Source organism: Lineus longissimus, chromosome 1, assembly GCF_910592395.1.
Source record: "Lineus longissimus chromosome 1, tnLinLong1.2, whole genome shotgun sequence".
Taxonomy (NCBI): Eukaryota; Metazoa; Nemertea; class Pilidiophora; order Heteronemertea; family Lineidae; genus Lineus; species Lineus longissimus.
Genome location: NC_088308.1, coordinates 27,654,155 through 27,681,586, shown reverse-complemented (window position 1 = coordinate 27,681,586; position 27,432 = coordinate 27,654,155). Strand labels below are relative to the sequence as shown.

Here is a 27,432-nt window from a genome sequence, read left to right as displayed (position 1 = left end):
ATCAATCAACGCTGTGGCCAAGGAATAAATTTCAACTGCCAAGACTCAAACAACCTAAAAGAATGTCATTCAGAATACACGAATGCCGCGGCAACCAATTCCGTGACACCGGAAATCGACATGTGGACAGTTTACCAGAGGTTAAGGAGCTTCTATCTTGCACACTACATGTACTTCCTCCTACTTTATCGTGCAATGTAAATGAAAGAATTCCTTTTCACTAACGGCTCTCGAAGCAATCTTTCGTGCAAAACTGCTTCTACCTTGTCGAATGGAGAAAAAAATCATCCCGTGTTTTCAAGTAATTGGTCTTCGAGAATTCTTTGGTTAACAGAAACTCTGACCAAATAGCCGTGGTAGCAACGATTCACATTTCTTTTATATTGCGTGTTTGGTAAGATGTGATTCTGCGTCCCTAATGACCTTCGTGATGTGACATGTAACCAGGATCAACTGCCAAGGTAGAGCAGTTAATAAGTGAGCAAGCAGCTTGTTTCGATCGAACCGAACAGCAAGGTACTTGAGTTCATTCTTGTTATGACATTTACTGAACTGGTATGACATTTACATTGCGTTGAGTCTTCACATTAATCATAAAAAAACAAAGTTAATCGATAACATTGCTTTACCCGCGTTTGTACACCCCTATAGCGTAATTTTGAAAAACCGCCTGTCTCATGGTAAATCACCGCTTACGAGGTAGTTTGAACGTTTAAATTGCGTTTGTACGGGTTATGATTAGAGGCATCTTATCTCAGTGGACCCCAAAAGTCATTAAGACAGACAAAGTCAATCTTTACATTACGGTAGTTGCTGCTCTTCTGGAGATTGTCACCCCGAGCTCTTCCAAAGCAATTACCAACACAGGAAAAGAGTCACTCGATTACCTAAAAATCCACACTTATCAATTTTTCAAAATGAGGTTTTTAGAATTTTACTCAGTAGCCGCTGGAGGAAGAAATGGAATCGACATTACTGACCCGTGTTTACGGCCTATAACCTGACCGTAAGATGTTGGTTCAGAGGAGAGCGACCTTGATTGCCGCAAGCTTCTCTCTACTCAACGAGAAGAGCCCGGGAGAACACCAGCTATTCAACTGGATGCACTTCTACTAAAACAAGTATTAAAAGCACCTTGGGCAATTCTTGCGTTAGTTACAAAAGGAGGCGGGGAAAGTTGAACAGCTGGAGGCATGGCGGACAAGCCCTGCTTCACTTGGTGATTACTTGGTAATTAATACTTTGTACCTTTCAAGGGAGGACCGTCGAGGCAATGAACATAAGCTATCGTTTTAGACTATACGTTTTATGTCATCAACCGAGTTGGAGCCTTTACTTTGCAATGCCAATGTTTAGATTGATTCAAAAGTGACAAGAGAGGCATGGGTTACCCCTTCATTCTTCACTGCTAGCAGCATCCAAGGCGTTCCACTGAAACCTGTGCTGCCTCCGCCAAAGCAGCACAGGTCACATTCCTGAAAAATTGGTTCCACTGATAGATCACAGACAGACCTTGCTTTTAGTATAATTCTCACTCAAAAACCCCACCTGGCCCACCTGTGACCCCGCTCATGCTATCCCTTTCACCAGTATACATGTAAACACATTATATACGGCAACCTTCGTTTCGCAATCGCCAAAAGCTTTCAAAAACTGAGAAACAGTTTTGATTAGATATTTACGTGACCTCGGCCAAATCCCAAAGAAATCAATCACGGTGAACCTTATTGAGTCCCAATTGTTTGGATTTTATTCTGTTTGATCGTTCTAATCGATATACCCAGGTTAAATCTCCTCATGTTAATAGAAATGAGGTGATCTGTTTAGCAAATCGCTACTGCCCCAATCCGTTTGATGGGCCATTCTCCTCCTATTTGATTTGCATTAGATTAGATAGATCTCAACTCATCTGTTGAATTTAATACCTCGTCTGCGTCGAGAAACTATTCGTCTACAACATGGACTCTGGAGCGAACTGTCTGTTCAGTTTGATGTTCACCAACCAGATTTTGCTGATCAACAAAACGAATCTTGGCCCTTACAATTTCGCCATGATGAGACAAAAGAACCATTTAGATGATTTACCCATTGCTGTCAATGTTAAATAACCGGTCATCAGAAGCGGATCATACCGTCACAACGTGATCATAACCGGAAAAAAAAAATCAGGTTTCTGTCTCCCTCTTGGCCATTCATCACTGTCCGTTGACCTGAGAGTGGCGCACGTGCTCTCGTTACTGACATTCACTCAGGTAATAGAGAAATTAATCCCGTCATAGGCAGATGGCTCGGACTCCAGGTAAAGAGGGATAAGGTTAATCAAGGGAATGTATCATCAGGTGGTAATCGATGGTGTTGTTCGAATAACGCCTGTATGCCGCGCCTATTCTCTATTTGCCGATATGCCTTCTGGAGAATCAGTTCCCCAACTGATAATATCATATCGTGATTTTGTATATTCAAGGCAGGCCTGCCAATCTATCGAGCAGCCTTCCCTGGATAGCGCCTGGGAAAATGCGTATATCACAAGAAAAACTTATGTTATAGTCCAGGGGTTCCGCGGGCAATATGGGTAGGCTACATGATCATACGAGTCACAAGACTGGTTGTTCGTATAATCTCAGAGAATACTTCGGAAAACACCGAACTGTTATGCCGGAATGTCTAACACTTGCCTTGTCATTCATCCAATGATGATTATTTGGAAGACCGATCAGCATTCGATGGTTGGCGTTCTCCTTGGGCGCCACTGGGCGAAAAGAAAGAATTTGACTGATAGTTTGTCTATTGATTCAAGATTCGGCAGTTAATGTGCGTAGCCATATTGATCAGAGTTACCAGTCATAGAGTTGGGCGATCTCATAACTAGTGGTCAACACGGAGTGATGAGCAATCGGTGTCTTATCAAAATAGGCCATGAGAATGATTTGCCTCGCGGTTGACCTCACTGATTGCAGAAGGTAGGGCCATATTCGGTCGTTCTCGTCAACAGGCTGATACTGGTCCGACTATCTGCTAATGAGAGGGTCGTCCCCATCTTGTCTGGGATCAACAAACGCCGAGAATATGGAAAAGTAATTTGACGATGATCAGATCGAATCAAAGCAGTAAAACACTTCATCCATGTTGACCACCAGCCCGACAAGGCGATGTCCGATGAACTGATGAGCGATGAGGACGGTTAATTGTTCCCTGAGCCCGAGTCTGACCACCGGCAATGTTATCCAAGTGGGTAAGGCAGAAGGGCCAAGAAAAGGCGCTTTGCCTGTAACTTGCATTGTATATAGCTAGCTTCCAGTTGAAAGATGACCGAGGTTATTTCCACGACTGTCGCGTACGGAAAAGCGAAAATGACATTGCGTTCACCACCTTTTCGGTGTATGGTTCTTTTTGTATAGGCGGGGAAGGGCTTTCAATGTTTGATATTTGATTGGCTTTTCGTTTTTTCGGATGGGATATCAGATTTCGACACTAGCATTTTGCACAATCACTTCAGCTCGCTCATGAAAACATCCCATTCGCAAATTCTGTCTAGAATTTTTTGCGGTGGTTTATCAAACCTTGTCGTATCAATTCCCGATATGGAAATAATATCAGTGACAATTTCATCAACTGACGTCTGCTTGAATAACCCAATAATATGTATTATAAGCCAGAATGAAGAGTTATCTAAGGGCCAATACGGAATTAGGCTGGTAAACGATACTGTTCGCCTGTTTTTCTCGACTTGAAGCAATTAGGCTGAATTCTGTAACGGAATTTAGGAGCTCAGATGAGGCAGCTTGTCTGTAAACGAGAGAGCTTTCTTATTGCACGCCACAGTTTGACGCAATTGACGTTACATCACTAATTCCTACCAAACAGAGGCAAACGATGGTATACTGGAATGGACAAGCCAAATCAGAAAGATATAGCTTTATGTCTAATAGACGTGACCAGGTCACATCTTGGCATAAATTGGTTGGAATCTGATTGGTTTATTTGACAGTTTGACCATTTATTGAGATTGTAATATCACGCCGGACAATTCTCACCCTAATTAGGGAAAATATTGACGAACTTTATACCATTTGGTTGGAGAATCATCACATTATTCGACGACTCTATATGTAGCCACATCGATGCTATGTTGTGATTTCAGAGACGCAGGAAAGAGATTTTGTATATCTTAGCTTTTTCCCCACAAAAACTCTACTGGCGACCCAACTTTGTCACTGAATGCCCCATCAGGAATTGGAGCCGAGCGGTCTTGCGACTCCTGCTGCTATGATGAAGATACAATGTAAACTAATGCCATTGAAATGAGATTCCGTACACTCCATGATTCTCAAATCTTCGCCCCAGCGGCCTATATCCGGCTGTTTAAAGGAGAAACTGGTGAATATGTGGAATCTACAACCAATTTCAATCAACCATGATGCCATTAACTACTGACGCATTTTATGGTTTCACGACTCTGATTAGGATGTACTGTAAGTAATATTCAAAAGGACACGGTTAGAATATTTTCTTAGATGTTGACACCCGACAGCGATCTATATCATGATAATATCCGGTACATAATATCAAAATTTGTATCTGTGGGCTAAATAGGGAATGGAAGCCAAGTTTGTGTTTGTTCGGTGGTAGCTGAAGCCAAAATTGAAGGCACACGGGCGGCTCAGCCCGGACGTACGTCCCTGCACAATGACGCCCCAAGGCTTCTAACGCTAGATTAATTTCCGTTCTCGTTTTATTAACAGAAACGTTTGTGTACTTACTATAAAAATAACCTAAATTATCCACATCAGTTTAATGATACAAGGAAGAATGCATGGCTACAGTGAGCTTAATTTGTGTACTGGCCCATCACCAAGAGCTGACTGATTTTTTCGTCGTGGCCTAACATATGAGGTTTGGGATGACAAGTCATGACTTGGTCTGTTAATGTGTTGCTTTCCCTTTAAATATCATAGTCTTATCAAAGAAATATTGGTGACCTAATCTGAGTCAAACAGCTGCTTGTGATCTGGAGAGACGGCTCGACTGTTAAGCCCCAGTTCCCTCATTCAGACCGCCTTTGTCACTTTCACTTAATCAATTGTTGCTTTCTTCCCCGAGAGACTTCGCATTTCCTATTTTTTGACTTCTCAAAGGTTTTTATGTTGCAGTAGCTCTCCAGAGGAATTCTGTCAACGTATGGCCATTGCTGATTGGACAAGTTATGCTTTTCAAGAAACTGATATCAAACTAGAGGTATTCGTCACATAGCCAAACACCGCAAGGGTGGTGCTAAAATGTAGACCAAACCGAGGCGACTCGCCGAAGTTTTGGAGATAATGACAGCTCTACCCGAGCAGTATACTGGTAAGACAACCAGTACTTTGTATTCAAGGCATACTCCAACGAGAACATGCTTTTGACACACTTTTTACAAGCTCAAGAGGTTGATGGTTATCTCACCAAAACATAATCCATGAAACATTGCAAACAAAGTGTTTTAGAACTTGGAAGTGGGTGGAGAATGTGTGAAAGGACGACGGTAACAGATGCCAATACGATGGTTTTAGAACTTGGAAGTGGGTGGAGAATGTGTGAAAGGACGACGGTAACAGATGCCAATACAATGGTTTTAGAACTTGGAAGTGGGAGGAGAACGTGTGAAAGGACGACGGTAACAGATGCCAATACAATGGTTTTAGAACTTGGAAGTGGGTGGAGAATGTGTGAAAGGACGACGGTAACAGATGCCAATACAATGGTTTTAGAACTTGGAAGTGGGTGGAGAATGTGTGAAAGGACGACGGTAACAGATGCCAATACAATGGTTTTAGAACTTGGAAGTGGGTGGAGAATGTGTGAAAGGACGACGGTAACAGATGCCAATACAATGGTTTTAGAACTTGGAAGTGGGTGGAGAATGTGTGAAAGGACGACGGTAACAGATGCCAATACAATGGTTTTAGAACTTGGAAGTGGGAGGAGAATGTGTGAAAGGATGACGGTAACAGATGCCAATACAATGGTTTTAGAACTTGGAAGTGGGAGGAGAACGTGTGAAAGGACGACGGTAACAGATGCCAATACAATGGTTTTAGAACTTGGAAGTGGGAGGAGAACGTGTGAAAGGACGACGGTAACAGATGCCAATACAATGGTTTTAGAACTTGGAAGTGGATGGAGAATGTGTGAAAGGACGACGGTAACAGATGCCAATACAATGGTTTTAGAACTTGGAAGTGGGAGGAGAACGTGTGAAAGGACGACGGTAACAGATGCCAATACAATGGTTTTAGAACTTGGAAGTGGGAGGAGAACGTGTGAAAGGACGACAGTAACAGATGCCAATACAATGGTTTTAGAACTTGGAAGTGGATGGAGAATGTGTGAAAGGATGACGGTAACAGATGCCAATACAATGGTTTTTCGAATGAAGTGAAGTTTTCGGTTGGGTTAGGGCTGTCATTTATCCAAACTGTCATCAGTAATGGACAGAATACTTCCACCGATTAGGATCAGTATACCATAATTAACCAAATGAAGGTAACTTATTTTTATAAAAAAAATAGCGAAGGATATAATGCAGCTATAACCATTGATATTTACCGGAGGTGCGCGGGCAATTACATAAATGCTCCTCCGTGCTCGGTCGCTCCCATCAGCCTAAATTTCAATAACCGTCACTGCAAAATGTCACGGGGACAATGGGCTAAGCTTTGTCTAAAGATAATCATGTTTCCAATAACCATCATCTCCTTTATTTCAGCCATTTTGGATGCAGATTTCTGGCGTACGTAATAAACAATTCCGGTTGTGTGACGGCGTAATTTCCTAGCGAGTATGAAATGAATAATCATAAATCAGCATCATTGTGTAATATCGGTGCGAGATTGGCATGTATAGTAACGCCGTAAATTACTTTTAAGGTCCGCACTGAGATGCCTCGACAAAGAAACCTTTTTCGGCTGCACTGATTCTGAGAAGCACGATATCGGGAAGAAATGGAACAAACGACGTTTTTATAAGTAGTAAAACCAGATGGTAATGAGATAAACATTCACAGAGCTAAACAAACGGATTTCTTAATTCAACGCCTGACAATATTCCCGGGTAACCACGTTTCTGAGTTTAATCAGTGAATTATGAGAAGAAAAAGCCCGACACAAAAAAAAACACCTCAAAAAACCAACAGTTAGTTAATACGACTGAAAGTGATGCGATAATTCAAATAGGCAGAGATGATAATCTTTTCCGGACAATTTGACTCAGAATTTCAGCAAAAATGATAAACGGACCAATATAAAACTGGAAAAACGTCTCTTCAAGGTTGACCAAGACGGATGAAGTGATCATTCTATCAGGTCAGTGGGTTTACCTTTGATGCTATCATCTTAGGCACCCACGTCTTCTGAGCGGCGATGAAATCATTTACAGCAGCTTATCGCGGGCTGACAATATTGGCGAAGCGTTAAGTACATTGTAGTATCATATCGAGGACTCGGGGACCAATTTTTCCGAAAGGACCTTTCATTCCGTAGTCCTACATTGGTTCTTCATATCATGAAATAATCACAGCTGATCCATCAATAGTTCAGGACAAGTCTCGTTATCGCAGAATATACAGTATGATTAATACTTTTAGCCCGTTGATTGAACATGAAGTAAGTCAGCAACCTTTTTACATGTGCTCAATGTCAAAGCTCATGTAAAGTGTTTATGTACCATATACAGTAAGCCTTTATTACTCTTCGACAGCATCTTCAGATGACTTGAGCTGAGATATTGACTACCAGTGTTACAAGAATTGCTTTACATTCCAACAGAGTTAGTTGCGTCTGTTATCAAGTTCTCCGTGTACCGCCTCTCCCCTACTATGCGTCCAATTCTAACAATCGTGATGTTTTCTATTAAATTTGAAGTGAAGCATGCCTAAATGAACATGATGGAACGCAAGAATAGTTCGATGGAAGATCGGCTTTCGGATAAGCAAAAATGATAAAAATACCATTGGAGAGATATCGAAAATTCCCCCTCGAAGTTTTCTTCGGTGGATTATCGAGAAAGTCATGAAATCCAATCTTGTCTTTAGCATTTCAGTAGGCGTTTAGGTGTAATCTAATAGATTGCGTTTCGAATACAGTGCATCTGATTTTGCTCGGAGATGTATATTTCAAAAAACGTTCTCGCTTGGTTGCGGATAGATCCTTATTCAAATGATGTTGTGGGACATCTTTGACACCACCAAGGCAAATTAGCTACACGATGCCAGAAGGATCAGGATAATATCTGCATGAGCACTTCTGCTCAAGGCCATTGACAAGAAAACACGCCATATTTTTCCAGATTCTGGGCAATGTCTACTCAATTAAAACTAGATTGACAACCGATCAATCCAACAGATGGCAGGACGAAGTGAGCAGCTCGGTCTCGCCTGCTATTTTGAATCAGTGCATGCATGTTCACCTCAAGCGAGAAATGAAGAATTAGTTGAGTGAAGTTAAAATGGCGGGCATGACCGATCTTCTCACTTAATCCTGCTATCAGATGAGTAGGTCGGGTACTTATCTTACTCAAAATAAATTCAAATGTATTGACCCATTGGTCCTTCTTCTGGTCCATTAATTGTACATTTTATCATTATCAAGCCAGCATGGCTATTGTCAGGAGTGAGTTTTTCTTCGAGCACTCAGGTTTTTCCCATCATAGACTTCCCAACAACGTGTTGAGCGAAGAGGTACTTGTTCTGATAAATATGGGGGTTACATATTTCATTATCAGCAGACGAAAGCAATTTCAACACAATGAACAACCCAAATTACTTGGGCTGTGAGCTTCATTTTGGGGTATGATTCAGCACTACTGTCATATAGAAATGTTTGATGTCATATTGGGTGACACATGTATATTTTATAAGCAATTTATTATATGAACACTGAGACAAACGCTGATTTCTCAAGAGTATATTCGTTCCTATTTCCAAACACTGTGCGCTTTCTTGTGGAGATAATGAACTTAAGGCGGCCGCGAGTTCTACCAGATCTTCAATGGCTTTTTATCATTTAATACCTGGCCAAGATTCATAGGAGATGATAGTGTCATCGCTAATGGTAATGGCAATAAGAAGTGGTGTAATTAAGCTCGGGGCGACAAAGACTTCCTTTGTTACTTATATGATCTAGAAAAAGCTTACAAAGACGAAACAGTGTTGACACTTCCGAGGGTCAAACCCACGACAACCTGAATATGAGCCCAGCCACTATATACCACTATCTCACTGGTCTCCTAAATGAATATCCATTCCTGTCGATGTTGTGCATTGGGGTTCGCATCAAATTTGCTATACTCTTACTGTTATGTAGTCTGACAGCTCGCTAAAGTGAGCGGGTCTCAAGATTATTGAAGAAGGGGACACATACGCAATATATCCATTATTGTAACAACAGCAGAATGGACTGGCTGCGTGAGTGCTGCCAACCAAACGTAGACGCTGACAATCATCAAACCCAGATGTTAAGTGCAGTCAAAAACCAAACATTTTCTCATTATTACGAAGCTGCAGGCATGCCTGTTCGAAAAGGTACCTCATTTATTTGGAAAAAAACCCTGCTTTATTGGAACAGAGATTCTGATGCTGATATCGATGATTTTTAGAAAGTAAAGTGTACGTGATTTAAAAAGTTTTCAAACAATTTACTTGATTTGACAAATAGAACTTTATGCGGCATTTTATTGAATAGACATCGCGGTACTGCAGCGGAATTACCGCCATTACTAACTCCCCATCATTCATCCGAAAACTTTAGGTTAGAAGGCCAATATCAAAATGTATTTCGCAACGCTTTCTCAGAAGAGCATTTAATTTTTGTTTTGTGTTTTAAGTTCACATTTCATCACAGTAACGAAAATTTCTTTATGTACATGAATAATAATAATTATATAATGATATACCATATTCAAAAGTGCTTCAATCCACGTAAAAACATGCTCTGAAGCACTGAATAAATGAATAAATAACAAGAAAATAAAGAGAAAAAAGAGAAAATGTTGTGGAATCACGTGGGAGTCGAACCGGTGACCACCGGTTCGAAGGTCCAGCATTCTAACCGCTGAACCACCAAGGCTTTGATGTCAGGGCGGAGAGTTTCTCTGGGCTGAATGGACATTGCGACACTGTGGTCGAGCCTCGAACCCAGGACCTTTAGATCACCAGTCTGACGCTGTTCAACTGTGCCGCTGCACAGTGAAAAATTTAAAATGGGCTCTTAACAATTGCATTGAACTCTTCATTAGTTGCAGTGTTGGGTCGAAGTTTCACCTTACCACTCACCTTTCGTTTTGATGCATTCATTCGTCGATCTCTGTTATTCTCTGCCTCCCCGGGAGGTTTCTTAACCCATATCACCACGCCTATCCTGATATAGGTCCACACGAAAACAGATAAGGGAATGAAGTACTGCAATAACATGATGGAGAGGCTGTAGTTATATTTCTGCTGAGACGATTGCCAGATTTCCGTGCAATAATCCCGAAAGATTTTCCGATGGTCTTTTCGCCTTTCTATCCGCGAGAGGATTGCCACTGGTAAGGAAACTCCCGTAGCAAGAACCCAGATGATCGCAATCACGACAAAGGCTTGTTTCACTGTTAGCCTTGGCTTTAGAGGATGAATTATGGCAACGTAGCGATCTATAGCGATAGCGACAAGTGTTAAACAACTGAGGAACACTGAGACGGTTTGGCAATAAGTAACAACAGGACACAACACCGGCCCAAATGGCCAATACGTGTACATGGTATTAGCAACGAAAGAGAAAGGAATGCACAGGATAGCCATCATTATGTCACTGAAGGCTAAGTTCACTATGAAGTAATTGGTGACTGTCCGCATTCTCTGGAAACCCAATACAACATAACACACCACGGCGTTTCCTCCGATTGCGAAAATGATGACGAAAACGTAGAGACAAGTGATGATAGTGGCCGAATAAATGGGCCAAGTGTGGTCAGTTATCGCCACTTTTTCAGTTGTGTTTTTACGGATGTAGTGGTTGAGATCCGTTAAGTTGTTCTCATCATCCCAATCCGTTGAATCCGCGGTTATGGTGCTCGGATCGAGCGTAACGTAATCCCAAGTTGTATTCATCCTGAAAGCTGGTTAATTTGTCCTCTTAGTAATGGTCATAAGCCGCGGTGAGACGTCCATCAACCGTCTACGCGCCCACGTCGCCTGGCTTTGTCCCTGCAACGAGAAGTTAACATGCGGTATCATATCGATTTTAGCGCAGAGACACCTTTACAACATTATCAGGAAGAAGGAAACTTTGGTGTGAGGAGGTTGGTTCCGATGTGACCAGCGTACGATGTTACCATTACCCTGTAAATGAAATTGACGAACGGTATCATGGCTACCATAGTTCTTTCATTGTCATTCTTATCAATGCCAGCCAAGTGTATCAAAGGGTGTCATCCAAGGTTGGGCACATCTTTTGATTTTTAATTCAGGTCCGCTAGATAAAGACAACCTAATGACGAATACAAATTAAACAAGCTCTATCTTTTATCCAGCTACCTTGGTTATGCATCACTTGAATCATCGGATCGGCGGACGGGTAAATCCGCAAAGTGGTATTTTTTGCTCCTCCGAACGCACAACAGAGCTACGTATACCATGTTTACCGTCAGCATCACAAACGCCTGCAGCATTTCATTCCCCTGAGAAGAGGCATCTTTTAGATGAAGGCCAATTATCAAGGAAATTAACAACAGTGCGGCATCAACTGCAACCAAAGCAGGACGTATGCAAATTCAATGGGTTTTTCGGAGTTTGGGTCTCTTGTGATCACATAAAGGCAGTGTTTGATTGACTGACGAGGTTGTAAGAAGCATTCACCGTGAGCAGTCGCGGTACCGCCTGTCCCTGGGAGCGGATATAGGCACAAAGAGGCAAGGCAAAAAGTTTGCAACAAAATTCTTTGCCAGAAAGGCAGAGATGCTCTTCTCACATTTGAAGCCAGTGCAACAGAAATGAATGTCCTCTGAAACGAAAGTCACAATGCAACCCAGAACTGAAGCAATGGATAAATGGACAATAAAAGTCTCTATCGTTCTGTAATCGGCACCACATTCACCATTCGTTTTGTCTGAACCACAAAGTGATGAATGATAGAAATAAGTCTGCCTCATATGAGAGATTGAGTCTGTCAACACGATGATCAAAAGCCGGGATTTTAATGTTTTGCTGAACCGATTTTGAAATCAAAACACACAATGTAAACAAATCATTGACCTTGAACGTCGAATGATTTCATTTCACTTTCGGACGCAGACGAACCAATTATGTCTTTGTATCAACAGAGGCGGCTTTAATGAATTGAAAAATATGAACTACTTCCAATCAAATTGTTCACCTCCAATTTTGTGCTATTAGAGTATCCTGCTGAAGTGGAAAAGCAAAAGGGATCTCTCTATCACAAGATAGGAAAGTTCTAAAACGGTGGGCTAAATCATATTGAAATCGTGTGTGAAATCCAGTCTTTACGGAGGCTTTTGGCTTTGATCAGGAAACCAATTTCTCTAAACCATTACTTTGAGTGCGCTTGTCCGGGTCGCTCAACATGAAGGCAATGTGACCTCGTAAAAGGCGCAATAATGGCATGTATCCTTCACCAGTTTCTCTCGGCAAGCCTTGGTATGCAGGCCTCGGGCGAAACTTAAACGACCAATTTGTATCCATTTGCGGTCGATTGAAGTGGTGGTGAATTCGAGGAGCTCTATTGTTTCACCTGACTGCTTAGGTGCTCAACAGCAGATCCAACCCAAACTCCACAGGCCCCTACTCGTGCTCTAAACGGTCGCGTCTCCAGATGTCAGATTTGGGGTAGAGGCGACTAGAATCGTATGTGCCCACAAGCTTTCACGGTGCCGTGCAAAGCAGTCAGGTGGTCCCGTGTCCATGAAATTACCAAATTGAACAGTGTCAGTGATGATGCAATACGCATACGCATACTCTATAGTCTTGAGCCTTGCCTCGTTTCTGTTTGATATTGGGATGATGGGACGTATAGGAATGAACAGCAAATTAGCTGACCTAGGGTCAGAGGCAATGTGGGGTAGTGCTATTCAGTACGGCCGCCACAATTAAGAGGCCGTCATTGTTTTGGTAGGAACGGACAGAGTGTCGCTTGAGGGTTTCGCAAATAAGTCTGGGAAGCCTTCGAGCGTGAGTATAGGGAACCGATCTATCATGGTGGCAGGATTTTTTAACGCAAGGTATTCAAAGAAGACATTTGCCTGGAGCCAATTCTCGATTAAGTTTGGATAATGATAATGAGCTCTTCGTATGCTCGGCCGTCTAATGCAGTGTCACAATTAAGTAAGGGATTTGGATTGAATTAAAGATCGAAATAGCCTTTTTTCTCCCTCATGAAATCTGTTTAAAGGTGTGTTAATGGAGAAGTACAGAGTAGGTAATGAATTTTTAAGATGCACTATGTTAAGCGACACTCGTTGATAGTCGCAAAAGATTGGAACAAAGCGTATTTTTTCGAGACCGTATCAACGGTGGGGATGGCATTGACAGCGTCAACGTCAAATATCAAATGTCTTAGAAGAGTTCATTCAGTTGGCATGCCGATTGTTACAAGCGTCATATGGTTGCACTAGCAGTTGCCCGATACTCTTTTTTAATTTTGTAGTTGTTCGATGCAATCGTCTTGTAAGAATATACCCGGGGTATATATAAGCTTACTCGATTTGAAAAAAAATCCACAAATTTCACTGAGATGTTCGTTACAATCCTCATGTTAGATCTACCCGGGGTATATAAGCTTACTAAAAACCTTGATTTGAAAGAAAATCCCAAATACATCTAATTTCTCCGAAAACCCCCACACCGGTTCTGTTGTTTAGGCATATATAAGCTTGTGCCAACTGTGATTTCCGGTGAAGACTACAATTGATGTCCATTCACACGACAGACCGACAGAGCGCGCTAATCGGAAATTAAAGAAACTAATCGAGTGGAACACGGATCTCTTGAAGGTCTAATGTGCTCTAACAGCTCATTTCAATTCAGTTCCACTGGTGAGAATCAATAACAAGACATGATTGAAAGGAACAAACGGGAACGCATGTCCATGTACCGTGTCATGTTCATTGTCAAGATCAACTGACATCACATGGCCTTGACCTTGACACCTTGGCAATGACCTTGACACTTTTCAGCATCATGGTAAAAGGTAAATGTCAATCCTTGAACCTACCCTAGCCAGGACATTGCAAACGTACAAAGACGTGGATGAAATGAAAGCCCTCTCTATACCTGTCAATAATATTGCCATGACCAAATTTCAGATCTCAAAGCGCTGTAAGATTCTTTGCCTGCATCTCGACCAGGTCCTTTAAATTTCAGTTGAAGATAATCAGGAGAAAGAAGAAGATAATCTCACATTCCATAGCATCTTCTTTCCCACCAGAACAATATATCCCGAGATACGACGCACATCGTTAGTTTTTATTCTCGAGTCTTAATAATAGATCATCGAATACAATCCATCTTTTCCAATATTAAAAGAAAATGAGGCAAGGCTCAAGACTATAGAGTATGGATATGCGTATGGCATCATCATTGACACTGTTCGATCGAGCCAGAACAACACTGAATAATAATCCAAGTTTGAGATGTTGCAAGAACATTCTCCCCTTTTGGTTCTGTTTTGGCAGTCATGACACAGCTAAGCTTCAGGTAATTCCTCCGTATAACCACTCATTTCAAATGCAGGTCACTGATTCTATTAAATTCAAAATACTTTGATAACCGCAAGGGGCCACAACCTCAAATATAGAGCTCATCTTGAGTCACTTGGGAGGTCATCAAAATGGTATTTTCATTATATATGAATACATTCGACGTGCCCAAGTTGCTTTGTCAATCTTTTACCTGAAAGGGTAGGCAAAGGGTCAATTTACATAATTTCAAACCATGCTTTTCAACAAATCGATATGACCAATGGTATTATTCAAGGCATTATAACCAAGGATCTGCAGGCTGCACAGACACCTTGGTGTACAAGAGATTTCGTAAACTGACGCGGCCATCCAACTGTCTTGATTTGTAATATTTCGCTGTCTGACATGCATTCCATGATTAATGTCTTATCATAGGCTACTACTCTCACTGGCCAGAAAAAGGATGCTTTGACAATCGCGCTTAAATGAGAGGCTATACACAGAATCCTTGGCTTAACCAGGAGGAGTAATAAATACCAATCCCTGGTGTCACGTGGTTTTGATCAAGTTAGAAACACGATATTCTGGTTGCACGCGGGCTCGACGTGCACAGGATCCATCGTAAGCGACATCAACGTTTATCATAGCCAAAATCTATGGCCAGCTAGGTTAACTTTGATGCAACATGCGACCGCGTGTCTTACGAATACCGTTATACATGTATAGTTGTATCGTCAGCGTCCAAAAGCAATTTGTTCACGGCTATGGCCACGCGTGATGTAAATCAAGAAATAATGGCCTTTGAGGAGGTTAGCGGTATATCAGCAATTATGTCAATTGACGTATGGGCTGTGTAAGGGCCATTTGTGTTGGGAACTAATGATAGAGAAACAAGCAAAGAAATGGCCGAATAATTCATGGCTCTTTACCAGCTATGACTTACATGACGTATAGTGGAGGACGATCAGTAGAATTTGAATCACTCGCCTTGTTTTCGGTCGCAGCGACTAAAATCGCTCATTCGCGAAGCACTCTACGTATTGTAATCGCTCATTCGCGAAGCACACTACGTATTGTAGAAATTGCTACAAGGAAAAACTATACGTACATGTACATTTCATTTTTTTACTAGCATCCCATGGCCTTTTATTGCCGCGCACGGTGCAATTCACGGAGAGCGAAATATGAACTTAGTGAATTTTTCTATGAATATGGCTGCATAATGATCACCTCAAAGACATTAAATGACAAATCGCTCAAGCATTCCCATGCAACCTTCGATGCAATGACTAAAAATTATGGCACTGAAATTACCTTTCAGCAAGATATTGCTGATGGTGATTTATGAATAGAGTTATTACTCGCAGTGCCATGGCTGTGATTTTGAACTATCGGGCAACAGAGGAAAGATACGTATTTACTGAATATTTTGCTATAACGACTTCGACTCAATCGGTTGAGTCCGTATGGCAGGCCAGGTTATACCTGTTACGTTCGTTAGCCTGCCGAAGTCACACACTCGAAACCAAGATATTATCAGTCGAGCGTAGCTTTGGTTCTAATGAGACTTTCGTACATGCTAGTCAAGGGTTGATCGGCTGTAAGAATATCTCTCTTAATGGGAGTACCTTGCTTGTGACAGAAATTGCCCTTGCTATAACTAACGTATAGCGCAGACATGCAATGGTCAAAGGGTTCCCATTATCAAGAGGACTGAAGGGACGTTTATGGGCAGACATGAGCGTCTGCGTGATGTGGTCAGTTTGGGACGACCTTTGAGTGGACTAATTAAAACGCCGTCCTTCCAGGGTGTCAGGATGTGATCATGGTTGGTATTTATATATCTATTGCCCTTATTCTATTAGAAGTCAGTACCAGTCGACAAAGCAGATCGCAAACGAACCTGATTTCCAGTTCAGGATATGCGAAGGAGGTTGCAGTCTACCAAATGTTACCCAAATCCCACTCGTATTTGTTTTATTCCATTGCCAGCTTCTTAGTTCACTTTTACAAATCAAAACTGATACTCAACGTTTACGGATAAAAAAGCTCTTCTTTCTTGAGAAAACATAGAGATATTCTGTGCAGAATGATAAGCTCGATATCGCTCAGTCACGCTTGGAAGTTTACATTCCCCATCCCAATTTCGCAGTTTTATAAGGCAATTACCTTACGTGTGATTATCCTAATCACGGAATGATGACTTGGCTTTTAGGCACGAAGCAAATGCATTTGAAAATGGGGAGTCGTAACGAGCAACCTACCTTTGAACGCAGATGATGTTTGGTTAACTATAAGCTGTGATTTACCATTTTTAGAAATAAAAATCACACCCTACACTCAACGAGCGACATGGTGATCTTGACACACATTTCTCGGATAGCGAAGCCTCATTTTTGGCAATGACAAGAATAAGCAGGCTGCTTATCAAATAAGGTTTGCTTTCAAATTCATTTTAAATGTACTATGTTAGGGATAACAGAATAGCATAGCTCCATCGTAATCCGTTGTAAAATGCTGCATTGTTCAGTCATATCGCAACTTATACCCCAATAAATCCGGACCCACCATTATAACAAGGCACTCCATTAGAGCTCGTGAGAGAAACATACATATTGTCCGCCGGGTATCTTCTAAAGAATACCGGCTACTAATTAGGCTTTCCCTTGAAAGAAATTGGTTGCTATTACATATAATGTGTCTGAAAGCAATCCTATGTATCAGCTTGCATTGATTAAAACCCATCGCACAGCAGACTCAGAATCTTGGTATTCGAACTGCTTTTGGAAGAAACACCAGTCAAAGCAGGTATCAGCGAAATACCAAGGCATTATACCTTTGCTTTGTTTAGTTTCTTTTCGTTTTTCTCTCAGCATGATAAAGTAACATCTTGCATTCATATTATCATAGCGTTAATAAGGAGAACATGCTGCGGTAGTTGTTCTTTATGGTGTACAGGCAATGTACTTTGTGGTATCAACTCTTTTCAGATCGAATGTATGCTACCATGTAAAAAGTTACACGGTGTGCAGGTGGTCATGACAGTTTTACTGATAAGTAGCATTTTCGCTATTTCGCTACCCCTTACATTCAAACAGTATTTGTTCGTCGCGCTGATCATCTTTTTCTCGACTGGGGGAAAATAAAAGGAGACAGCACTGGAGCCGTCTGTTTATCTAAGAGCAGAACAAACTTTAGATTTTATGTTAATAAAACATAAAATTTTGTCCTCAAGCAGTTGAAATAACACAACATCTTTGTCTGATAAGAGACAGTCTCCCATCGTTGCATTTGGTTTCTTTACATATGCGGCGGTCTGATGACGGATGATATATAAAGAGACTCCGGATGATAGATTCTAGCAGACTATGGTCGTCAACGGTGACATTTTCCTTAACATGAAGCTTTAGAAAACACTTGCTTTGAAATAAGAATCGTGACGTTATGTGGACTCCATTTGAGAATATGATGGGGGTATGGTTGAAAAGGATGGCGTTCCCCGTTTGTGCGAGCCTTTCCTGAACATATTTACTTTAAAAACATGCACAGCATACCTGTGGAACTTTTTTGATAGGTTATAAAACAATGGTGATGGCTCAGATTACAGCAGAGAAGTGTTTCCCTTTGACAAAAGCAGATTGATGCGATGAGATGAGAAACATCATAACGCAGAAAGATCCGATTTCCACGCCTGCTTTATATCACGTACATGTAATATCGCGGATAAAAATAATCTACTTAGAGGACTTCTCTGGCCCCTTTTAGCTCTGCCACGCCCGCTAACAATTGGTATCACTCGTTACGTCCGGAGCATGCTGTTTGTCATGTTCCTAGCAACTGCGCTGCTGTTTATCTTTCGAAACTGTTTGACAGTAACGGCCTCACGTAACTTACTTCGCGTCAAAGTGATAGTGGTAACTGTTTACTGCCATGCCCACCGTACGGTGCCTCGTCACGAGATTTTCAGTTATCAGTACATAATACCTTGAAAGCCAAGGATTACGTGACATGCGGAATTCTCGGCGCAGGTGATCGATCGAAGTGCGATCTAACTCAGGTACTCTGCATAATATGATTGGTAACTTTGGATAAGAATATTAACCTTAGCTACAGTTGGACATTCGTGTTCCCGCTGTCACTCTGATCTGGCCTCTGACTTGCATGAGTCAAAGGCTCGATCATTGACCTCTGAGAGATTATGCAGCAACACAGATTACTTTTTTCATCACCTATCTGTATGCGCTCGTCACGGAATCTTATTGATGATACCATCAGATATCTACCATATCAGCAATCTGTGCCATCAGGTCCGAAAGTCAAGGAGCATGCTAGATTCGACATGATGGTGCTTTGCATGAGATCTCGAATGAATCTTCTGTGCTCTCTTGAGACAGTTCACGCGAACTGCCCTATCTGGTTTCGCCTCACGACAAGCCAAACGGTGATTACGTTCTTTCTGCCTTCAATGGCAAATAGGGTTTTGGTTGCATTCGTTACAAAAACAATTGGGTCTAAATCAATGATGAATTACTCCCAGGGGTTGTTTTACCACTCTGCCATATTTCACGCTTTCTCCATGCACAATTTATGCCTTTTCTAGAGCTTTATTCTCTACAGTTTCGGTTTGTCGCATGGCTTATTCCTGTATCATACTCGGATGACAGAATAGTAGCTCAACATTAGGTCAACCTTTTGACAAAGTATGCCACTGTCATTTGACTTCAATTGACCTTTAACCTAACCTTTAAACACGCTGTACCATCTTGACAAGAAACTTCCTAAGAGCGTTTGAAGACTTTGAGATATCTACTCTGTCCGGCGGTTACAGAGCCACGATATCAGGATAATCAAGTTATCTTAACCTTCAGTGAAGAAACATCGGAAATCCTGCTTCGAGCTATACTAAAAGCGCACCAGAATACGTCAATGGAACATAATATCATTAGAACAACATCAGCTCATACAGCCTTGGGTAGTCTCAAGACGCTGATCATATTGTTACCGAGATTTAAAGTCATCATTGATTCTTAAAACTATTTCATTCAGCGTAACCGCCGAGTCAAATTTATGATTTGACTTTTTGCAGAATTTCCCCATTTGCGAACGAATTCAATTACATGTACAATGCAAATCTAATGCTATCTCATTTCCCAGGTGTGTTTCACTTTCAGTGTTCATTGATTTTTTCGTTGGTGACTTGTTGGAAGAGTTGTCCCGGTAAACAACCTGTTGCCTGCAGCTTCAATCAAGCTGCCCCAAGTGGGGCCACAGTTGGGTCAACCAGTTTGGCCGCCCCGGTACACACTCGTTGCCTTGAATCTTGAGTAAAATTTTAGAATATCAATATATATATCAATATTTCCTTCGCAAATATTTCCAAAACGCTCCACGAAGCGTGAAGGGGCGTTCAGTTGGAAATTGTCAATATTCCGGGGTCAATATTCGCCATTGCTCTCCAATGGTTATACTTACAAGTTTGTATGTTTGAAATATGCAATAAACAAGATGAATCGCTGACCAGTTTGGCCGTAGAATATTACCAAGTTCGAGATTAATACCAGAATTATTCCTAAACCTAACGCACCGTGCTGTAGAATATGAAAATAGTCCAAGCTACCATGTTTTGGGACCATTTTGGATTTTCATCATTATCAAGATACTGACACGCCCGAAGGTTACAAAATAAACAAAAGTTCAAGGTCGAAAGCTGTGGCAGACACTCGTGATCATATTAGCCATTTTGAGAGAAACTGACTGTCGCGCTGAGCGGTCATGCCGCCTCTGTAAAGTATGCCTTTCGATAACACAGCGGATGAGCAAATGCCAAACATCGATCGTCTGCTTGGCCTGTTGTTATTATTTATGGACGTGGTGTCTCTTCCTGGCCGCCTGATATTTACCAACGACACAGAAACCAATACAAGCTAATAATAATAGTCGTTGCCTCATTTTTCACGACCAACATTGTCGAAGATTTTGCTGACATTTCTGCTGGAAATGCAGTCTGCAATGAAATACAGAAGATGGGCGTCCTTGAATTGGTGGGTTTTGAGCGGGTATACGACCCATGGTAGGAGACATCGGAAGAGAAAAGAAGCTTTTCAATTGAGCTAATTTATCTAGTGACGTTGGCTAGTCACAAGTAATTCGAAGAAGTAATCTATAACGGATAAGGTACGTGAAAAGCATAATTGACCGGGCGTTGTTACCATACAAGTACATGTAGTATAAGGAAGGGAACGCTTTCTATCAAATTAAAACTAACCATCCATTCGTTTCTTGTCCTGCCAGGACTCATACCTCAATTTTCTTTGACGATCTACGATATATATTCTTATATCAATCATCCATTTTCTTGACTGCCAGGTTTTGTTTGATAATGACATAGCAATTCTGATGTAGCCGTATCATTACGTGGGGTATTTTGAGAGAGCACGGCGGTTCAGACTTATATACTTGTATTCGTCTACAACTAAAAATCATTATATAGGACTTGTCTCGTCGATTTTTTATCTTTTCCGATAAATTTACTGAGATTTTCATCTTATCAAGCGTACAATTGAGATATCAACATCATTTTCAATAGCAACATATCTATCGATATTAATCAGCATCTGCGATGACGCGGAAACGCGTCTGGGATTTATCTCAAGTTACACGAATCACCAATGAATGGGCAAACCATGCGTGTTTTCTCTGTTCCATCTAACTGCACGCTCCCAAATATCATGACTCGGTACCAGGCAATTCTTTGATCTCGCCAACATTCCATCAACATCCGAATGCCTTCCTTAAATGCCTTCCTTAACTTAATTCAGCGCTCTCTCAACAGAGGCCATACGATGCTTTGATCTCATTGTCTACCTCTTTCCATTGTATGTGAAACGTTCACATCATCATCAAACCGTATTCCACGCAGTCATCTGTTTGCTATTGAGATTAAAAAGTCCGCTTCGTTTTCATCGTTAATAAATTTTCTACCCTCCAAGATCCTCTTTCCTTTTCGATTAATTAGACCAATGTACGGATTCGATACTGTTCAACTGAGCATAATGTGTTTGCTTGCTAGGAATCAAATATTAATTAGAAATCAGAGTAAAAAAACCTTTTTTGTTCCTGGTAGAGTGACTTACGTTACATTGCCGTTAATCGGATATTGCCTTCCAATAGCAGTTCCATAGATCATCTAGTCTGAAACAAAAATGATCTTGACACCTGAGTGTTAACTAATAGTACTGACAGGTCTCTCTGTAACATTCGTTGGCGATTTGTGTTGGGGAAAACAGACAGGAGGAAACCTGCGCTGCCAGAAAGAAAGTCGCCCTCTCTGTGACATAAACACAAGGAAATCGATCCCCACAACCACACGCGGATGCTTGGTTTCAAACACACCGACCTTTCCGCTGCGCAACTCTGCCAGTGCTTGTATTAAGATATTTGCATGATGCTTACAACTAACTAAACTAATCAGCTACATACTACTTGTAGATAAGATGGCATGTTTGAGAAGTGCAGCGTACTTATTCTTCATCAAATATTCTGTATATTGAATTGCTCCGGTTGATTTGAGTCTTTGAAGGTTACCTTTGCCTGAAATCAATTTAAGACCTCTTCAATGTCTCATGCACAGCGTCAAGGGAAGAAATTGGGCTCACTCATACTATGTCCTTGAAAGGAAAGTTAGACTTGAAAGTAGCCTTGCCTATGCCAATCGACTGCTTGTGTTAGAACTTGCACTAATAAGTCAGGATGATCATGATAACATTTACAGATCCAAGGAGGGGGTCTCATCATGATCATTTCAAAATTTGTGCGTGCAGCTTGAACTAAAAAGACAAAATAAAGTAGTGAGTTATTGTATCGTTGTGAGCTAGTTTCAAAGCGCGTTAAACTTTACTCCTACCTAGCCGAATCAGATACCAAGGAACGCCTGACCTGCGTACGCTACATTTTGCCATTTAAACCACGAAAGATAGCAAATTGACCGATGGAAACTATGGCCAATGCGATAACCTGCTATACATGTGAGGACCTTCGAAAATCACCAGTGAGTTCGTTCACAAAGGAGGCTAGATCTCTTACTCTGGTCATATCATTCCGTTTCCAGTCTCCGAAACGACACTTCGTCATCTGCTATTTCAGCTTTGGAATGAGGTTGTGAGTTAAACAAAGTGCTCCTGCGGCCAGTTAGCACTTCCAACGCAGTGTTCTTATAACGTCTCACTTCCCATCGATGGACACTTTTGGAATGTCATACTTCTCTACCAACCTGGCCGCAGATTTCTTCGCTCGAAAGCAAACGCCAGGAACTAAAGATAGTTGAGCGTGCACTTACACCAAGCGTGATGTGTCCACAACTATTTGAGAAGTAGGTTTTCTTTTAGCGGAGTGCATGATTGCTTTATACCAAGTTCACTTCCCGTGCGTGGGAGTTGCAGCTCATCTCCTTGACCCCCACACGCTTGGGGTGAAACACAATAGGCCGCAGGGAACGCCGTTAGTAATGGACACTTTTGCGTCTAGAAACCATTAGCGGACAGGGGATTTTTAAAATCCACGCATCATCAATAGTCAGGTCTTTAAAATACGGCTGTTGAAATCTCGAGGTCTGCTAAATTTTCCTCTAAAGTTAATAGATTAACAGCAACGACCCAAGAGGTCAAGCTGTAAAGCCAGTGGTTAATCAAAGTGACGATAAAGATAAAACAAGAGAAATAATGAGGGACTGTGGCAAAACAATGCAATCATCAAACCTTTTGGAAGCTCAAGTTTTCAATGTATTTTAAGTTGTCTACTAATTGACTATATTACGTGGGTACCGCGAAATAAGTATGGTTGCCCGCAAGGATTATGGTTGCCGACAGGTGCATTAAAGTTGCCCAAGGAGTATACAGAGGCGACCCCTGATCCTCAGTGGCACCATTTTCCTCAAGCCTCTCATAGTTATTTGTTTGCTGCCTCGCTCATACATGTTTACCAATATGCAGGTATTGCCGTAGGTTGATAGGGTTTTACTGGTCATTTCCATCAGATAAGTCGGATAATGCGCTTGTCAAGAATGGATATTTCCAATCACACACGTTTGAATACCCAATCTGACAGGACACATTGCGATTGATGACACCAATGGTCACGTTTTCATCTGCCAATATCGATATAGATATAGAAAGTCGAGGAAAAAGACTTTACATATGATAGTCTAATCCATAAAAAGTCAGCGGGAATTCGCTAGAAGTCAATTTGCTTTTTTCTTCTCTCAATTTGATCAACTTGTAGCATGGAAAACAGCACGAAAATGTGTAAAGAACTAGTTATGCACAAATCAGCGATTGCAGTCTTCAATCAATTTCTAAGTCCAAATATTTTTTTCACTTGTTTTTCTTTCTGCTCAAAATGAAGTTATATCATCAGCAGCCAAAAAATTTTGGCTTTGAAAATTTTTCACTTCAAAGCTTTTTTCCCTTTGTTAGTTACGTACTGCTCCGAGGTTGATCAATGTCTCATGTACGAGGTTCTTTCTCATATATCTTCCTCTGATTAGAGGCTTACCACTGGAAGTAATAACAAAATAACAGAGGGAATGCTGATTATGCTTTATACAAAATGTGGCAATCACAGGGAGATTGTCTCTTTGATGCTTATCAATTAGAAGGTAGCTCACGGAAAAGTAAATTGGAAGCATCCGTTATCCGTTAAGGCAGTTCGTCCAATAGGAAAGGGGTGTTCTTTTCTATTGCAGATAAGGCCAATCAGGTGAGCGCCTGCGTTAATAAGGGCATTGCTGCAGTGACATTTGATTTGTTGTTAGAAATAAACGCTTTTTTGCGTCCATACCCTGGTATATATTTTTATAAGAAACCTAATGACGCCCCTCCAGTAGGACGAAACAGCGGATACGACTGAACCGTTGTCCAAGACCAGCGCGAGGGCAAATTAAACAAACCTCCTTTGCGCCCAACTCCGACATCTGAATTATCGGAAGTCCACCAGTTGCAAGCTGTCAGTGTACAATGCCCTTGGTCAACATTAGCAAATCTTGCCGGAGATTCCCAATCGTCCGTTGCCAAGATGTCCATTATCTCTATTCAGCCATTTTGCAACTTGGCAGGAATTCAACAAAATCGAATTTCCATAATAATCACATCGCGCTGAAGAGCATTCGTGTAGATTGATATCTGACTTGGAGTCCCATGTTATTAGACTGTCAGTCAGGGCGTCCTTAATAGCAACCTTACACCAACGAGAAGCTTGACTAAACATATTGTTGTTGGAGGTAAGAGAATTTCAGACATGCTCAGCAGAAACGATCGACATAAAAGACTAGTCTCAATACAGTATGCCGTGATCTTAAATGGTTATCAGTCAGGCAAGAAATCCCCATTTTGCGGGTTATCGCCAATTCGGGGAGTGTCACCCTTCACACCCACAGAATAGACCCTCAAACTCATTAAACTCCAAAAATATTCCACACAATTTGCACATTTGTACATTTCGATATTTCTTTTGCTTCATAGGAGCTGGTCCGAGTCCATCACACATAACAAGATTTTGCAAACAAAAAAACCTGTAATAAGGCTGTTTACTGTTTTTGTTATGCCACCACCGGTAAATGTTCAATAAACTCTAGTAGTTTTTACTAAATCCAATATGAAGCCAAGCAATAAGCCCAATCAGAAACGTCACTGTCAATTTACCAGCTAGCTTCTCGAGATTTCATACGGACTACTTTCGGATCTGGACGCAACGCCGCGTGTAATGAACTGTTAGCACCCACTGATTATTTTTTGACTGGTTCCTTGACTCCGGATTAACCCTGAAACATCAGCAGAATAATCAAGACGGCGATTTGATTACCCAGCCAAAGACAACAAACCTGATGAAATAGTAAAAAGAATTGGGAGCGATAATTCGGAGACGTTGTCCTTCCTCTCAATTCAATGGTCAGATTTCATCAGGACCATGTTTCCAGAACTTCGTGTGCAGCTGTCTCCCATTGATGCACAGTCCAGTGTCCTCCAAGAGGATACCAGTGAGGATTACCTCAAGTAGAAGAGTGGTATCTCACGTCGCTAGTGTGCAACATTTTTATCACCAATACCTTTGCTTAAAATCCGATTTTACTCGATGAGTTGACCATTCTGGATGTCTATGCTTAACATGAAGCAAGAACATCTAGATAAAGCACTTGAAACTTACGGAACGTTTCAACTTTCATGAACTGGATGATACTTCTGTGTATCTCCTGCTGCTTCGTTTTATTTCTTTCTAATCGAATGCTGATGGTATTGTGATACTGCTGTGGCGTTCTGCTTTTCTTATTCTATCTGTGCAATCTTCTTTCTCGTTACTAAGAAAACAGAGGGTCCTCCGCTTCTCTTTTCCATCATCAGTACGGACCTTTAAATATATGCTATTGTATTAAGGTCAGTGGCAGATCGGCCTTTTTTGCTGCACTATTTTGGTAGTCAAACTAGAGTGTACAAATCATACTCCTTGCGCAGTGATAGTAGTGTGATGAGGCGCCTTATCGCTGCTTTGGAGGTCCGCGATCTGATCGTGTAACTGGATGACCTTGCGGTCACCACGCGGCCACTCGCGTGCCTACATCTCTCAGCGTGCCATTTCCCTTCCAATAATTGCCAGTACCAGACATGCTCATCCGATATATTACCAGAAAGGTATTACCATATAAAGGTACCACTTCCGATAGGCGAAGCTAAAGCCAAAGGCTGTAGCTACTACAAATATTTGCATCAAGTTGCAACAACTGTTTACTGACATAGTTTGGTATTGTTGATATCAGCACACTTCGAAAGAAAATATTATATAAAACTGCCTGCTTATTTTTTCGGTGTTGGCTATGATGGTAACTCGATTACAGGGAACCTTGTAGAACGCCACGCCATAAGAATATGGAATATTGACAGAAAGGCACTGCTACAATGAAGGTTTGGCATGTTTGATCGTTTAGAAACATTTTCGAATGTTAGTTTTGGCAACTATTCATATGAATACTTGGTTTAAGCTTTAGTTTCTTTTGTTTTTATGATCTGTACATATTTCGCATTTGCAGGTAGATGCGCAACTGTACAGCATTGAAAAAATGAGTAATGGTGGCGGACCTGTCTAGGTCTGACCCAATATCAATCACAGCCTCAATGCTTCCCTTTTCGTGACTTTGATGTTTTAGACAATAAGGTTGGAGATTTTCCCTCGGCCTTGTCTGGCTCAAAGTTCTCTCTCCCTCTCTCTCTGGTCTCTAATAATGGATCAAAATGTCTACCCTCATCAATACAGACCAAATTAACCTCCTCCACTCATTGCCCTTGACGTTGACCTTCCCTCTGGAACATGTCGAACTTCATCTTACAAACAAAGAGATGGCCAATATATGTCTGGCAAGAAAGTTGCTATATTGGCCAAATCAGATACAATGAGGGATTACCCTGCTGTGCAATCAGAGCGACCAAATTGTCATTCGACATTGGTGTCCATGATGAACTTGATATGGTCGTCTGATGAGTCGGATATCTGCTCAAGTCATCGTCACTACACCAATGTGACATTTTCATGGGCGTGGTCATCGTAGACATTATTGCTGACGACTGGTCCGATATCTTTCCGTTTCAGTGTGCACATGGACGCACTATAATTCCATTGAGCTTGATTGCATGACCAATCTGAATCTGATTCCACACCGACAGTAAGTCACTAACATGCTTTATC

The 27,432-nt window shown here is 41.4% G+C and overlaps 1 protein-coding gene across 1 annotated transcript in view; it reads right to left on the bottom strand.

Annotated features, from left to right (window-relative positions):
• The window catches only part of LOC135495400 (RYamide receptor-like), a 29,904-nt gene that overhangs the window by 1,606 nt on the left and 866 nt on the right, over positions 1–27,432 (bottom strand). Inside the window, exon 2 of the mRNA XM_064783987.1 lies at positions 10,307–11,218. Within this exon, the coding sequence (XP_064640057.1) occupies positions 10,307–11,122 (816 nt within the window). The 5' untranslated portion in view covers positions 11,123–11,218. The remainder of the gene's footprint in view (positions 1–10,306; positions 11,219–27,432) is intronic.